Consider the following 15300-nt stretch of genomic DNA (forward strand, 5'->3'; position numbering starts at 1 on the left):
ATCACCCATCCTAGGAATGCTCTGGCCCCATTCTCGCTTAACTTCAGAGTTCCGATGGAACCCGAAGCTAGTAAGCTTCCAAAATGCCTCATGCTAGGTAGAGATGAGAATATACATTTTTATTTTTGGGAACTCACACGAGCAGAACTTCCCAGCGGATCACCCATCCTAGGAATGCTCTAGCCCCATTCTCGCTTAACTTCAGAGTTCCGATGGAACCCGAAGCTAGTAAGCTTCCAAAATGCCTCATGCTAGGTAGAGATGAGAATATACATATAAGGCCTTGCATGATCCACTTCCGCCCAGGGATTGACTCTAATACCAAATTGTCACATCCCGCCCCAAGCCCTCATCACATCCTGAGCTCGATTCCGTCGTAGCACGATATTATCCGATTTAGGCCCCGACCACGCCCTCACGGTTTTGTTTAAGGCAACTCACACGAGAACTTCCCAGTGGGTCACCCATCATGGGATTGCTCTCACGCGATCTCGCTTAACTTCGAAGTTCCGATGGAACCCGAAGCCAGTGAGCTCTCAAAAGGTCTCGTGCTAGGTAGAGATGTGAATATACATATAAGGTTTATAGGATCCATTCCCCTGGACGATATGAGATGTTACACATTTGAACCTCTATTTGGCAATGTCAAATTTCCTGCTCCATCCCATATGTTTTTCCTTATTCAATTAATATTTGTAGAACTCACTCTTCAAAACAAATCAATCAAAACTATTTTTGATGATTTATGATTGGTGTTGCATTGTTAGAACTCACACAACAAAACTTTTAAAATATAAGAAAGGCATAAGATTTTTTTATATGCCAAAATTGGTAGCACACAATTTTTATGACAATTCACGTAGAATTGATATATCGGATAGAACTTCTATCTATCTTCAAATTACGTATCATTCCATTTAAAATTTAACATCTCTTTCAAAGATACTTTTAACTTCTTTGGACTATATTTATACGAGAACTTTAACGAAAAGCTCCCGGTACTGTTCATTTTAACGAAAAACCATATTTTTACACTAAAAAGTCAATCCTGGTACTATTAACTTTACCTTTTATTTTGTCCTTATCGTTAAAATTTAAGGTTTTCATATATTTTTTATTAGTTTTTTTTTATTTTTTATAATAATGCTGAAAATTGAAGTCTGCTCAAATAAATGTTTAAGCTAAAGAAAGAAAAGAAAAAGGTAAAAGTTGAAAAATGGGATGAACAAGTGTCCAAAGTGTGTGGAACACAAAAATATGCTTCCCCCTTCCTCACCCGGTACCCTTTACCTTTAGCAAATTTCGTGGCAGAAACACACTGCAAAATAATACTGAGGAATACCAGCACCTAATCTTCATACAGTTCAAATGGGCAGGTCCCTGGTTTTCTCCACAAACGTTCCTCTCAGAATTTCTCAAATACCCAGATCAATTTTACCTCCCAATCGACCAAGTTACTCACTTTTTCTGAATCCAAAGCAAAAATTGCAACATGGGTTTCAAAGATTTGGACTTTCGATTGCCAAACCGACGAGAAGTCTCTGCACAAAGGCCGTGTTGTCTGGAATTCCAAACCACGAGCTGTATGTGAAAGTTGGCGCCAAATCAACCGGACCAATTCCAATTGGTCAGCTCGTTGGAGTGGTTGAGAAGGCCGCTAAGACTGGCGCTGAGGTTTGCTCTTTAGCTCTGTTTTTGTAATTCAATGTGCCGGCATTGCGTAAATAATTTAATTTAAGAAGAATCCAGATGGAATTTGCTTTTGATTCTTGTGGGGAATGGTTGAATTTTTGTTTGTTTTTAATCCTGTTGAGTATGGTAATTTGATTTTGGAAGCATTGTTGGCTTTTGGTCATGCCTTTGCTTACTCTGAGAGTGTGTTATTTTACTCTGGCAACGCCTTTTTTTCCCGCTTAATATATGTTTGGGAAGGAAAGTTGTTAAATTTCATCCTGATAGGAGTTGGCAACTACACATGGTCAAAATATTTCCACAAAAAAGAGGTATTAAAGGAGAAAAACATTGCCGGTGTGATATAATATGATATAGTTTTGCTGCTAGAAAGTATGTTGATTCGTCGCGTTATGTGTAATACTTGCCGTGTTGTCCATTACTGAATCATCATGAACTTCTTATAGCTTATGTTATCTCCGTCTCTTTTCAGGTTGTGATGAATGCTGTTAATAAGCCTCGGAATATCACCTATAAAGGAGTAGCGGACTTGGTCACTGAGTAAGAACTGAATCGACATGCTTTCATTAGTGTGTATGTTTTGATGCTTCAATTGGCTTGTAGTGATAACACTATCTAGAATGGACTAGAAGTTTGACTCTTTACATGTAGAGGTTGAAACTTACATGTAAAGGTTGAACCTTTTACAAGCAAGGTTCACTAATCATGAAGGAAAATTCACTTAGCATGTGTTCCGTTCTCATTCTTATAACAGCCTAGCATGAATTTTCGTGTGATATGAAAACCATTTGCAGCACAGATAAAAAGAGTGAAGCCACAATTTTAGAAGTTGTGAGAAAGAACTTTGAAGATCACCTTATTCTTGGAGAGGAGGGTGGAATAACTGGAGATGCATCATCTGATTATATGTGGTGCATTGATCCTTTAGGTTAGTATCTTCTAAGGTGCAGTATAGGTGTGCTTGTGCATATTGGGTTTTTCACGACTCCATCAAGTATGATATGGTTTCATGAAATTGGTGTTTCAGAACATTATTTACTGTAAATTTTTTTCAGCCTTCATAATTCTTGCCTCAATACTTTTGACTTTTACTTTTTCCATAACTAATAGTAGCAAAATTACTTAATTAGTAAATATATGTTTATGTATATATCCGGAAGTTCATATACTCATACATATAGGAATGTTTAGAGATGAACTTTCTGATGGCTGTTATGAAATTGGAAAGAGCTTTTAGGGTAGTAGCTGGGGTAGCGTTTTATATCCAGATACCTTTTATAAGAGTAACCTGACAAGTCTTAGTTTTGTTCTATCTAACCTCTGATATCTTTGTAGATGGAACAACAAATTTCGCACATGGTTATCCTAGCTTTGCAGTTTCTGTTGGAGTTTTATTTCGAGGAAAACCTGTTGCTGCTGCCGTGGTACTGATCACATATAGTAGATTTTATTTGACATGTTGCTTGCATGATTCCATGATATGTTAAGATGTCTATTTGATTTTCCAGTACTCCCCTTCACATGTGGGCCTCATTATTAGAGTAAAAAGTGTCTTCAACTTACATAGCATGGTTGCTATGCAATGATTTGAGCTCAGGATCTCTTACTCTGTTGCCATGTTTACCATTATTTTCAAAAGCTCGAACTGTTAGGATGTGGACCAAAAATCATCTTATACTGTAATGTCTATGACTGACATAGTGGAAAATTAACATGTTGGTTTTCCGTTTATATTTTCAGGTAGAGTTCGTTGGGGGCCCTATGTGTTGGAATACCCGCATTTTTTCTGCTAGTGCTGGTATGGAAGTTCTGTCTAAATATTTGCCTTAGCCTTATTTGATTTTATAAGTGTACTATTGACGTTGAGCTTCGATTGATAATCTGTGTTATGACAGGAGGGGGAGCATTTTGTAATGGCCAAAAAATTCACGTGAGCCAAACTGATGAGGTTAGTATTTCTTTTGTTAGAAGATTTTTTTTTTTTTTTTTTTTTAATCTATAACTATGCTGAATCATGGTACTTTCAGTTGATGACTAAGTCTGATCTTATGGGATGCCAGAATATTTGCAGTGGTATCTTGATTGACACTTATTGCTATTCCTTCGTACTAGAATGCAATAAATAAAAGTACAAAACCATAACATACCTTAGGCTGTGATTATTTTTACCCAATTTTCTTCAGAAATTCCAACAACCACCAGAATGTTAGGCATAAAGGTAGCAAGTTAGAAACTAGAAAAGGTATAATAGAGAAAGATGAGCAATCTCATGTGTTTCGTGTACTCTGTAAAGGAGAAACCATTTTATATTTTACTGAGGCTCATACTCTTCCATATTTTAGGTGGGACGATCTCTTCTTGTTACTGGATTTGGTTATGAACATGATGACGTATGGATCACCAACATAGAGTTATTTAAAGAGTTCACCGACGTCAGCAGGGTAATAACATTTCTTTTTTAGTGCTAAGCAATTTTTATTTGAGCTTTAGGTTTAGGATTAATAAACTTCCTATTTCCATCTCTCTCTTCTTGTTTATGACTTTAACTCTTTTTCCCCCTTGGTTTTATCCCTACATTATAATGGTTAGGGTGTTAGAAGGCTCGGTGCAGCTTCAGTAGACATGTGCCATGTAGCTCTTGGGATTGTAGAAGCTTACTGGGAATATCGACTAAAGCCGTGGGATATGGCAGCTGGTGTTTTGGTAATATTTTGTTTTCTCACAAACTCATGTGTTAGGTGTTTGTGTAATAATAATATTTGGAAGTCCATTGTTATAATACTCAATTGAATACCTTCATGTTTTGGTTTTGTTGAAACATAATACATCGGCAGAGAATTTTGTTTTCTCTCTCAATTTTAGTTTTTTTCCCCAAAGCAATTTGGTCTGATTTTTTATTTGCATTATATAATATATTGTTCAGGTTTCTCTTTTCAATATGTTTTTGTTTTTACTTAGTTACGAGAGCCTAACTAATAATTGATACTTTCTTACACATGGGTTAATTCTTTTTAATTTTTCTAGTTGAACTTAATACTTGGAAAGAGTTGTGATAACTCAAAGTATCCATCGGAAATCAAGCACGTAACAAAATAATATACCAATTGACAGTTCAGTTCCAGTATGAATAGTTTGTACGGGAAGAACTTACAAATAATAGACTTTCTGTCATTAGACATATCCTTTACGTTTGTATGGCAAGTATTTGAAAGTGCTGCTTCATACAATCTCGTGACAAGATGCTTAAACTGATGCATGAAAATTATAGTTCACTTGTCTCTCAGCAGAATCATGGTGACCAGATGTGTGATTTCAATTATTCATAGAATTTGGTATTGCAATTTTGAGCAGATAGTTGAAGAGGCTGGAGGAAAGGTTACGTGCATGGATGGCGGAAAATTTTCTGTATTTGATAGATCTGTCTTGGTATCCAATGGTGTGCTGCATGGCAAGGTTAGTCTTCTGCTTTATTCAGAATCTAACTACAGAATCTCAAGTTTTAAGATCAAACCACGGTTACATATGCATGATCTTAACTTTTCATTGCCTTTCCATTACTACCACTAATCTTGTTCACTAGTTATAAAACCATTTACGAAGAGTCAAAGGCTAATTCAGTTTACTTAACTTGATGTATGTTTCTACTCATGAAGTGGCAAGCTTTCCTTTCCCTTTCTCCAATTTTTGGGTTAGGGTAGGTCGGGGGAGTGAGTAGTAGAGCAGATGCTTACTGTAAGTCCGTAACAGAGCTCTGAGTAGTGCTATAGTTTCTTGTAAAAGATGCCGTAGATTGTAATCATTTTAAATGTACTAGTGGTTTTAAATAAAAAAATTCTAGAAATTAATTCTTGTAAAATGCAGGTTTTAGAGAGGATTGCACCTGCAACAGAGAAGTTGAAGAGCAAAGAAATTGATTTCTCATTGTGGTACAAGCCCGAAGATTACACAACAGACATTTGATGCACCTCTCAGTTCTTTTTTCTTTGTTTTTGCCAATCGTGCCGAGAACATATCTGCCACAGGATGGTGGTCTCTCATTGTTGCATTGGTGACGTTCGCTGTAAGTCACATTTCAATCGCACATAATATAAATCATCGCAGCATGTCTTCCTTTACTGATATGAATATTGCTTTAGGGTTTTAATCACAGCATAGCATGTTTTCCTATGTTGCTTTAGGCAAGTGGAATAGGTTTGAATTGATCTAATTCAGAAATAATCGTTGATAATGTTGATGGATCGATCTTTTTCGTCAAGAATTGATCCTCTGTGAAATCACTGCATTCACTCTAATGAAGCAGAAAGAAAAATGTGAATTTTGGGCAGTATTTAAAACTGTATCTTCCTTTCATTATTCTGTTCCCATCATTTCTTATATATGCATTCCTTTAATTTTGCTTCTTTAAAATAATAATAATAATAATAATAATAACTAGGACGTTATTTCTCTGCTCATAAGCAAAGTTGCCAAGTACTCTGCAACTTACTTTTTAGTTTTAGGACGAATTTCGGCACCCTTGATAACAAGCCCTTTCTTCCACTGCCCACCAAGTTGATGGAGCGAAAAAATCATGTTGCCATACTGCTCAGGCGATGCTCTAAATTCACCGGCTGGGATCTCAACCCATGTTCCTCTCTGCTTTTGCATCAGATCAACATTACGTGTGTGCTTGTCACCAGCAGGGGTTTCGAGAGTGAATTCGACTGGTTCTTCCCATCCATATTCTTTAGCATTCAGCTTGACCACAAATACAACTTCATAAAGAGTTCCGGGTGACAGGTATGCGGTATCAAGCTTCCCGTACACTTCTAGCCTACATACATCTAACAGTTCAGCAACATCAATGGGGTCACCACTGCATTTAAACCATAAGTTAGGACCGATTACTATATAGCAGTAATCAATAACTAATTGTGATGTACGGATTGAAGTTTTCGATACCCGTCTTCTACGTTCCAGCGCCAGTAACGACTGTCTCTGCCCCAAGTGATCGAGAGATCTCTTGCATACACCGTAAAACAGTTGTTCGGAATTCTTATCAACCCAATACTTCTGCAATAACAATTTGTTCATATTTTCAAGTTGTACCAAGAGTTTTGCTATATTTAAGGCAATGATTTTCTCACACCCATTTTCTTCTTTTGCACACCCTGTTTTATTTATGTCCTTTGATTCCCCTTCGGTTTATACAAATATTCAAGGGCATTATAAACAAACAAGTGTGTCCAAAGGGAGAAAATGAGCGTGCAAAAATCATTTCTCGATGACTTGCAGCTTAAGTTTTGATCATTTGGAGCTACCTTTTACTAAGAATTAGAACAATTTCACGCAGTAACTGGAAAACGAAGAGGAAAATTAATTTAAAATTGTCAGAAAGTTGGATGCAGGAATTTCACCTTTTTCATTTCGTCTAAGAAAATTCCTTTTTGGAGCTCCTCAAGGAGTTCTCTAGGGGAGGGCTCGTTGATAGGTGAGTCAGAATCTTTTACAATGGCTTTATAATTATGTGGGAGCTATTTCACTTGCTGTGCTCCTGCGGCCGCGAGGTTAGAGGGAGTTGGCTTTGCTTCTGGTGCGGCCGCGAGGTAGGGGAGTTGACTTTGCTTCTAGTGAAACCGCAGGGTTAGGGGGAGTTAGCTTTGCTTTTGTTGCGGCTGCGATGGTAGAGGGAGTCAACTTAGCTTATGGTGTAGGGGGAGGTGGTGGGGGTGGTGGGGGCGGTGGGGGCGGTGGTGGTGGCGGGGGCGGAGGTGGGGGCGGGGGCGGGGGTGGGGGCGGAGGTGGGGGTGGCGGGGGCAATGGGCTAGAGTGTTGACCCAGAGAGCGCCTAGTCCCCATCTTTTTATGTAGTTATTCAATTATGTTTTAACTTTATATAGATAGGAAGACAGGGCTAAATTAGTCAATTCCACAAGTCACCAGAGGACCAGATTGGCATGAACTCTGTTTCTTTTACTTTGGAATTTCGACCATGTGGGAAAGCATGATATCAAGCATGAATTCCTTTTCTTTTAATTTGGAATTTCGACCATGTGGGAAAGCACTAGGTTGGCCTAAGAATTTTTTGCTAAAGTTTTTGGATTCTCAACTTTTTGTATTTGATATGTATAAAAAGAATTTGTTAAATACATAAAAAAGTTTATTTCTACATTAAATATCATTAAAAATTAATATTAAAAAAAATATGCAAACATTACTTAAATATTATTCATCTCACATTCTTAGACGTAAATGTACTAGTGTTTGCAGTCATAAGTCTAAGATTGAGAGTGCATATCAATAAAACTTGATAATCAAGAGAATAAAGAACAGTAAAACTTGATTGAAGAAAATAATAAATTCAACAACATTAATGATTTTGTGTATTTGAAAACACAACCTGGAAATGGCTCAGAATCGCATGAAGATGCAGCAAGATAAGAAAAGAATGGAGAGGCAATTTAAAGTTGGGGATTTTGTGTATTTGAAACTGATTCCTTATCAATTGCAGACCCTATCTCCTCATAACTACCATAAGCTTCTGCCACGATACTACGGTCCTTATGAGATTTGTGAGAAGGTTGGAAATGTGGCCTATAAACTGAACCTACCACCAAACACAAAAATCCACCCTGTGTTCCATGTGAGTCAATTGAAGAAACACTTGGGAACTAGAGTGACACCACAGACTGTCCTGCCACAGGTTGTTGAAGATGGGTTGGTAGGGAATGTACTTGTCGCAGTGTTGGCAAGGAGAATCTATAAGGAAAGAGATGTTGCTGGAGTTCAATTACTAGTACAGTGGCAATAGCAAGAGGAATCAGAGGCGACCTGGGAGGATTTTGATGAGTTCAAAGCCAAATACCCCTCATTTCCTCTCTGAAACCTTGTGGACAAGGTTCTTTAAGGGGAAGGTATTGTTATGAACTAATCGTGATTGCCTTAGTCACAGTGAGATTTTAGTTAATAGTAGTGAGGACTAAAGTGTAAGGTAGTTTAAAGGCGTAATTGTAAGGTGTTAAAAGTATGGGGTTCGATTGTAATGGGCCAATACTTAGTAGAAGGTTTCAGTAATTGTCAGTCATTGTCCAGGTGGCACTTTTGTATTGGGGAATTGCAGGCATGTAGGTTATACATGCTCCCGAAATTATTGTAATGAAAACTTTTGGAAAAAATCAGTTTATATTTCTCTTTTGGTTCTCTCTCCATCAAGTATGATATGGTTTCATGAAATTGGTGTTTCGGAACATTATTTACTGTAAATTTTTCAGCCTTCATAATTCTTGCCTCAATACTTTTGACTTTTACTTTTTCCATAACTAATAGTAGCAAAATTACTTAATTAGTAAATATATGTTTATGTATATAGCCGGAAGTTCATATACTCATACATATAGGAATGTTTAGAGATGAACTTTCTGATGGCTGTTATGAAATTGGAATGAGCTATTAGGGTGGTGCTGGGGTAGCGTTTTATATCCAGATACCTTTTATAAGAGTAACCTGACAATTCTTAGTTTTGTCTTATCTAACCTCTGATATCTTCGTAGATGAAACAACAAATTTCGCACATGGTTATCCTAGCTTTGCAGTTTCTGTTGGAGTTTTATTTCAAGGAAAACCTGTTGCTGCTGCCGTGGTACTGATCACATATAGTAGATTTTATTTGACATGTTGCCTGCATGATTCCATTATATGTTAAGATATCTATTTGATTTTCCAGTACTCCCCTTCAGTAGACATGTGCCATGTAGCTCTCGGGATTGTAGAAGCTTACTGGGAATATCGACTAAAGCCGTGGGATATGGCAGCTGGTGTTTTGGTAATATTTTGTTTTCTCACAAACTCATGTGTTAGGTGTTTGTGTAATAATAATATTTGGAAGTCTATTGTTATAATACTCAATTGAATACCTTCATGTTTTGGTTTTGTTGAAACATAATACATCGGCAGAGAATTTTGTTTGCTCTCTCAATTTTAGTTTTTCCCCCCAAGGCAATTTGGTCTGATTTTTTATTTGCATTATATAATATATTGTTCAGGTTTTTCTTTTCAATATGTTTTTGTTTTTACTTAGTTACGAGAGCCTAACTAATAATTGATACTTTGTTACGCATGGTTTAGTTCTTTTTTAATTTTTCTAGATGAACTTAATACTTGGAAAGAGTTGTGATAACTCAAAGTATCCATCGGAAATCAAGCACGTAACAAAATAATATACCAATTGACAGTTCAGTTCCAGTATGAATAGTTTGTACGGGAAGAACATACAAATAATAGACTTTCTGTCATTAGATATATCTTTTATGTTTTTATGGCAAGTCTTTGGAAGTGCTGCTTCAGACAATCTCGCGACAAGATGCTTAAACTGATGCATGAAAATTATAGTTCACTTGTCTCTCAGCAGAATCATGGTGACCAGATGGGTGATTTTAATTATTCATAGAATTTGGTATTGCAATTTTGAGCAGATAGTTGAAGAGGCTGGAGGAAAGGTTACGTGCATGGATGGTGGAAAATTTTCTGTAGTTGATAGATCTGTCTTGGTATCCAATGGTGTGCTGCATGGCTAGGTTAGTCTTCTGCTTTATCCAGAATCTAATTACAGAATCTCAAGTGTTAAGATCAAACCATGGTTATATATGCATGATCTTAACTTTTCATTGCCTTTCCATTACTACCACTAATCTTGTTCACTAGTTATATAATCATTTATGGAGAGTCAAGGGCTAATTCAGTTTACTTAACTTGATGTATGTTTCTACTCATGAAGTGGCAAGCTTTCCTTTCCCTTTCTCCAATTTTCAGGTTAGGGTAGGTCGGGGGGAATGAGTAGTAGAGCAGATGCCGTAGATTGTAATCATTTTAAATTTACTAGTGGTTTTAAATAAAAAAATTCTAGAATTAATTCTTGTAAAATGCAGCTTTTAGAGAGGATTGCACCTGCAACAGAGAAGTTGAAGAGCAAAGAAATCGATTTCTCTTTGTGGTACAAGCCCGAAGATTACACAACAGACATTTGATGCACCTCTCAGTTCTTTTTTCTTTGTTTTTGCCAATCGTGCCGAGAACATATCTTCCACAGGATGGTGGTCTCTCATTGTTGCATTGGTGACGTTCGCTGTAAGTCACATTTCAAGCGCACATTATAGATTTTATTGCAGCATGTCTTCCTTTGCTGATATGAATATTGCTTTAGGGTTTTAATCACAGCATAACATGTTTTCCTATGTTGCTTTAGGCAAGTGGAGTAGGTTTGAATTGATCTAATTCAGAAATAATTGTCGATAACGTTGATGGATCGATCTTTTTGGTCAAGAATTGATCCTATGTGAAATCACTGCAGTCACTCTACTAAAGCAGAAAGAAAAATGTGAATTTTGGGCAGTAGTTAAAATTGTATCTCCCTTTCATTATTCTATTCCCATCATTTCTTACATATACATTCCTTTAATTTTGCTTCATTAAAAGGAAAAAAAAAAAAAACTAGAACGTTATTTCTCTGCTCATAAGCAAAGTTGCCGAGTACTCTGTAACTTATTTATTAGTTTTAGGACGAATTTCGGCACCCTTGATAACAAACCCTTTCTTCCATTGCCCACTAAGTTGACGGAGTGAAAAAATCATGTAGCCATACTGCTCAGGCGATGCTCTAAATTCGCCGGCTGGGATCTCAACCCATTTTCCTCTCTGCTTTTGCATCAGATCAACCTTACGAGTGTGCTTGTCACCAGCAGGGGTTTCGAGAGTGATTTCGACTGGTTCTTCCCATCCATATTCTTTAGCATTCAGCTTGACCACAAACACAACTTCATAGAGAGTTCCGGGTGACAGGTATGCGGTTTCAAACTTCCCGTGCACTTCTAGCCAACATGCATCTAACAGTTCAGCAGCATCAATGCGGTCATCACTGCATTTAAACCCTAAGTTAGGACCGATTACTATATAGCAGTTATCAATAACCAATTGTGATATACGGATTGAAGTTTTTGATACCCGTCTTCTACGGTGTTCCAGCGCCAGTAACGACCATCTCCGCCCCAAGTGATCAAGAGATCTCTTGCATACACCGTAAAACAGTTGTTGGAATTCTTATCAACCCAATATTTCTGCAATAACAGTTTGTTCATATTTTCAAGTTGTACTAAGAATTGATCTTTTGCTATATTTAAGGCAATGATTTCCGCACACCCATTTTCTTCTTTTGCACACCTATTTTCTTTTGCGCACCCTGTTTTATTTATGTCCTTTGATTCTCCTTTGGTTTATACAAATATTCAAAGGCATTATAAACAAACAAGTGTGTCCAAAGGGAGAAAATGAGCGTGCAAAAATCATTTCTCGATGACTTGCAGCTTTAGTTTTGTTCATTTGGAGCTACCCTTTACTAAGAATTAGAACAATTTTACGTAGTAATTGGAAAACAAAGAGGAAAAATAATTTAAAATTGTCAGAAAGTTGGATGCAAGAATTTCACCTTTTTCATTTCGTTTAAAAAAATTCCTTTTTGGAGCTCCTCAAGGAGTTCTCTAGGGGAGGGCTCGTTGATAGGTGAGTCGGAATCTTTTACAATGGCTTTGTAGTTATGTGGGAGCTGATTCACCTGCTGTGCTCCTACGGCCGCGGGGTTAGAGGAACTCAGCTTGGCTTCATGTGCAGGCGGGGATGCGGGCAAAGGTGGTGGGGGCGGAGATGCGGGCGGGGTTGGTAGGGGCGGTGGGGGTGGTGGGGTTAGCAATGATAGGGGTGGTGGTGGTGGGGGCGATGGTGGTGGGGGCGGCGGTTGGGGCGACAACGGTGGGGGTGGGGGTGATGCAGGCAGGGGTGGGGGCAGTGGCAGTGGGGTTGTTGGTGGTGGGGGCGATGGTGGGGGAGGGGGTGGTGGGGGCGGAGGTGGTGGGAGAGGGGGCGGTGAGGGAGGCGGTGGTGGGGGAGGCGATGGGGGTGGGGGCGGCGGTGGTGGTGGGGGAGGGGGTGGTGGTGGTGGTGGCGGTGACGGTGACGGGGGGGGCGGCGGTGCTGGTGGGGGAGGGGGTGGTGGTGGTGGTGGTGGCGACTGTGGGGGAGGCGGTGGTGGGGGTGGGGGAGGGGGCGGCGGTGGGGGTGGGGGCGGTGGTGGGGGAGGCGTTAGGGGAGGGGGCGGTGGGGCAGGCGGAGGTGGTGGGAGAGGGGGCGGTGAGGGAAGCGGTGGTGGGGGAGGGGGTGGGGGCGGAGGTGGTGGGAGAGGGGGCGGTGAGGGAGGCGGTGGTGGGGGAGGGGGTGAGGGAGGCGGTGGTGGGGGAGGGGGTGAGGGCGGCGGTGGTGGTGGGGGAGGGGATGGGGGCGGCGGTGGTGGTGGGGGAGGGGGTGGTGGTGGTGGTGGTGGCGACTGTGGGGGCGGTGGGGGTGGGGGTGGGGAAGGGGGCGGGGGTGGTGGGGGTGGGGGAAGGGGTGGTGGGGGAGGGGGCGGTGGGGGTGGGGGAGGGGGTGGTGGGGGAGGGGGCGGCGGCGGTGGGGGCGGAGGCGGCGGTGGGGGAGGGGGTGGTGGCGGTGGTGGGGGAGGCGGTGGGGGAGGGGGCGATGGGGGCGGAGGTGGTGGGAGAAGGGGCGGTGGTGGGGGAGGGGGTGGTGGTGGTGGTGGCGGCGACGGTGGGGGTGAGGGAGGCGGTGGTGGGGGAGGGGGTGGGGGTGGGGGTGGGGGCGGTGGTGGGGGAGGCGTTAGGGGAGGGGGCGGTGGGGGAGGCGGAGGTGGTGGGAGAGGGGGCGGTGAGGGAAGCGGTGGTGGGGGAGGGGGTGGGGGCGGCGGTGGTGGTGGTGTTGGCGGTGGCGACGGTGGGGGCGGATGTGGTGGGAGAAGGGGCGGTGAGGGAGGCGGTGGTGGGGGAGGGGGTGGGGGTGGGGGTGGCGGTGGCGGTGGTGGTGGGGGAGGGGGTGGTGGTGGTGGTGGCGGTGACGGTGGGGGCGGCGGTGGTGGTGGGGGAGGTGGTGGTGGTGGTGGTGGTGGCGACTGTGGGGGCGGAGGTAGTGGGGGAGGCGGTGGTGGGGGTGGGGGTGGGGAAGGGGGCGGGGGTGGTGGGGGTGGGGGAGGGGGCGGCGACGGTGGGGTTGTGGGCGGTGGTGGGGGAGGGGGTGGTGGCGGTGGTGGGGGAGGCGTTAGGGGAGGGGGCGGTGGGGGAGGCGGAGGTGGTGGGAGAGGGGGCGGTGAGGGAAGCGGTGGTGGGGGAGGGGGTGGGGGTGGTGGCGATGGTGGGGGCGGCGGTGGTGGGGGAGGGGGTGGGGGCGGCGGTGGTGGTGGGGGAGGGGATGGGGGCGGCGGTGGTGGTGTGGGAGGGGGTGGTGGTGGTGGTGGTGGCGACGGTGGGGGCGGCGGTGGTGGTGGGGGAGGGGGTGGTGGTGGTGGTGGTGGTGGTGGCGACTGTGGGGGCGGTGGGGGTGGGGGTGGGGGTGGTGGTGGGGGAGGCGGTGGGGGAGGGGGCGGTGAGGGAGGCGGTGGTGGGGGAGGGGGTGGGGGCGGCAGTGGTGGTGGTGGTGGCGACGGTGGGGGCGGAGGTGGTGGGACAGGGGGCGGTGAGGGAGGCGGGGGCGGGGGTGGTGGTGGGGGCGGAGGGGGTGGCGGCGGTGGGGGCGGAGGCGGCGGTGGGGGTGGGGGTGGGGGCGGCGGCGGTGGGGGTGGGGGTGGGGGCGGCGGTGGGGGAGGCGGTGGGGGAGGCGGTGGTGGTGGGGGTGGGGGAAGGGGTGGTGGGGGCGGAGGCGGCGGTGGGGGAGGGGGTGGTGGGGGCGGCGGTGGGGGAGGCGGTGGTGGTGGGGGTGGGGGAGGGGGTGGTGGGGGCGGAGGCGGCGGTGGGGGAGGGGGCGGCGGCGGTGGGGGCGGAGGCGGCGGTGGGGGTGGGGGCGGCGGGGGTGGGGGTGGTGGGGGCGGCGGCGGTGGGGGAGGCGGTGGGGGAGGGGGTGGTGGTGGGGGTGGGGGAGGGGGTGGTGGGGGCGGAGGCGGCGGTGGGGGAGGGGGCGGGGGTGGTGGGGGTGGCGGTGGAGGGGGCGGACTTGAGAAAACATTCCCCATCTCTTTATGTAGTTCTTCAATCATGTTTTGACTTTATATAGATAGGAAGACAGGTCTAAACTAGTCAATTTCACAAGTCACTAGAGGACAAGATTGGCATGAACTCCTTTTCTTTTACTTTGGAATTTCAACCATGTGGGAAAGCATGAATTCCTTTTCTTTTGATTTGGAATTTCGCCTATGTGGGAAAGCATGATATCAAGCATGGATTCCTTTTCTTTTAATTTGGAATTTCTACCATGTGGGAAATCACTAGATTGGCCTAAGAATTTTCTGCACAAGTTTTTGGATTCCCAACTTTTTGTATTTGATATGTATAAAAAGAATTTGTTAAATACATAAAAAGTTTATTTTTACATGAAATATCATTAAAAATTAATATTAAAAATAGATATACAAACATTACTTAAATATTATCCATCTCAAATTTTTAGACGCAAATGTACGTGTTTGCAGTCATAAGTCTAAGATTGATAATGCAGAGCAATAAAACTTGATAATTAAGAGAATAAAGAACAATAAAACTTGATTGAAGGATATAATAAATTCAACAACGTCAATGAGTTCTATTGTTTTTTTTTTGTTAAATT

The 15300-nt window shown here is 43.3% G+C and overlaps 4 protein-coding genes across 8 annotated transcripts; 2 read left to right on the forward strand and 2 right to left on the reverse strand.

Moving 5' to 3' along the window:
* Window positions 1–1206: 1206 nt before the first annotated feature.
* Window positions 1207–5807, forward strand: LOC103419826 (phosphatase IMPL1, chloroplastic). 2 transcript variants are annotated; one of them, XM_029102959.2, is made up of 11 exons: window positions 1215–1674; window positions 2165–2232; window positions 2487–2620; window positions 3028–3116; window positions 3433–3490; window positions 3588–3640; window positions 4035–4133; window positions 4282–4395; window positions 5044–5145; window positions 5346–5424; window positions 5554–5807. In XM_029102959.2, exons 1-10 carry the CDS (start codon window positions 1369–1371, stop codon window positions 5388–5390), a joined length of 1068 nt encoding a protein of 355 aa, XP_028958792.1. In that variant the 5' UTR covers window positions 1215–1368; the 3' UTR covers window positions 5391–5424; window positions 5554–5807. The 2 variants fall into 2 exon arrangements, with proteins under 2 accessions (XP_028958790.1, XP_028958792.1); XM_029102957.2 differs by lacking the exon at window positions 5346–5424 and having other exon boundaries at window positions 1207–1674.
* On the forward strand, window positions 5704–11873 carry LOC139195773 (phosphatase IMPL1, chloroplastic-like). 3 transcript variants are annotated; one of them, XR_011580718.1, is made up of 6 exons: window positions 5704–5752; window positions 9222–9310; window positions 9395–9493; window positions 10143–10244; window positions 10596–10794; window positions 11377–11873. XR_011580718.1 is itself a non-coding variant. In XM_070821274.1 (5 exons), the coding sequence occupies exons 1-4, from the start codon at window positions 5716–5718 to the stop codon at window positions 10242–10244; spliced, it is 327 nt and encodes a 108-aa protein (XP_070677375.1). In that variant the 5' UTR covers window positions 5704–5715; the 3' UTR covers window positions 10596–11068. The 3 variants fall into 3 exon arrangements, 1 of the variants encoding a protein (XP_070677375.1); XR_011580719.1 differs by lacking the exon at window positions 11377–11873 and adding an exon at window positions 10913–11068; XM_070821274.1 differs by lacking the exon at window positions 11377–11873 and having other exon boundaries at window positions 10596–11068.
* Window positions 6020–7535, reverse strand: LOC103435483 (protein PHLOEM PROTEIN 2-LIKE A2-like). Of its 2 annotated transcripts, XR_011580717.1 has the most exons (3): window positions 7089–7118; window positions 6634–6744; window positions 6020–6547 (listed from the first exon to the last, which is right to left on the reverse strand). XR_011580717.1 is itself a non-coding variant. In XM_070821273.1 (2 exons), the coding sequence occupies exons 1-2, from the start codon at window positions 7095–7097 to the stop codon at window positions 6175–6177; spliced, it is 579 nt and encodes a 192-aa protein (XP_070677374.1). In that variant the 5' UTR covers window positions 7098–7535; the 3' UTR covers window positions 6020–6174. The 2 variants fall into 2 exon arrangements, 1 of the variants encoding a protein (XP_070677374.1); XM_070821273.1 differs by having other exon boundaries at window positions 6020–6744; window positions 7089–7535.
* On the reverse strand, window positions 11059–14710 carry LOC103435269 (extensin-like). The gene is made up of 3 exons (XM_070821924.1): window positions 12149–14710; window positions 11668–11780; window positions 11059–11581 (listed from the first exon to the last, which is right to left on the reverse strand). The coding sequence occupies exons 1-3, from the start codon at window positions 14708–14710 to the stop codon at window positions 11209–11211; spliced, it is 3048 nt and encodes a 1015-aa protein (XP_070678025.1). The 3' UTR covers window positions 11059–11208.
* Between the last annotated feature and the right edge of the window lie 590 nt (window positions 14711–15300).

Source organism: Malus domestica, chromosome 05, assembly GCF_042453785.1.
Source record: "Malus domestica chromosome 05, GDT2T_hap1".
NCBI lineage: Eukaryota > Viridiplantae > Streptophyta > Magnoliopsida > Rosales > Rosaceae > Malus > Malus domestica.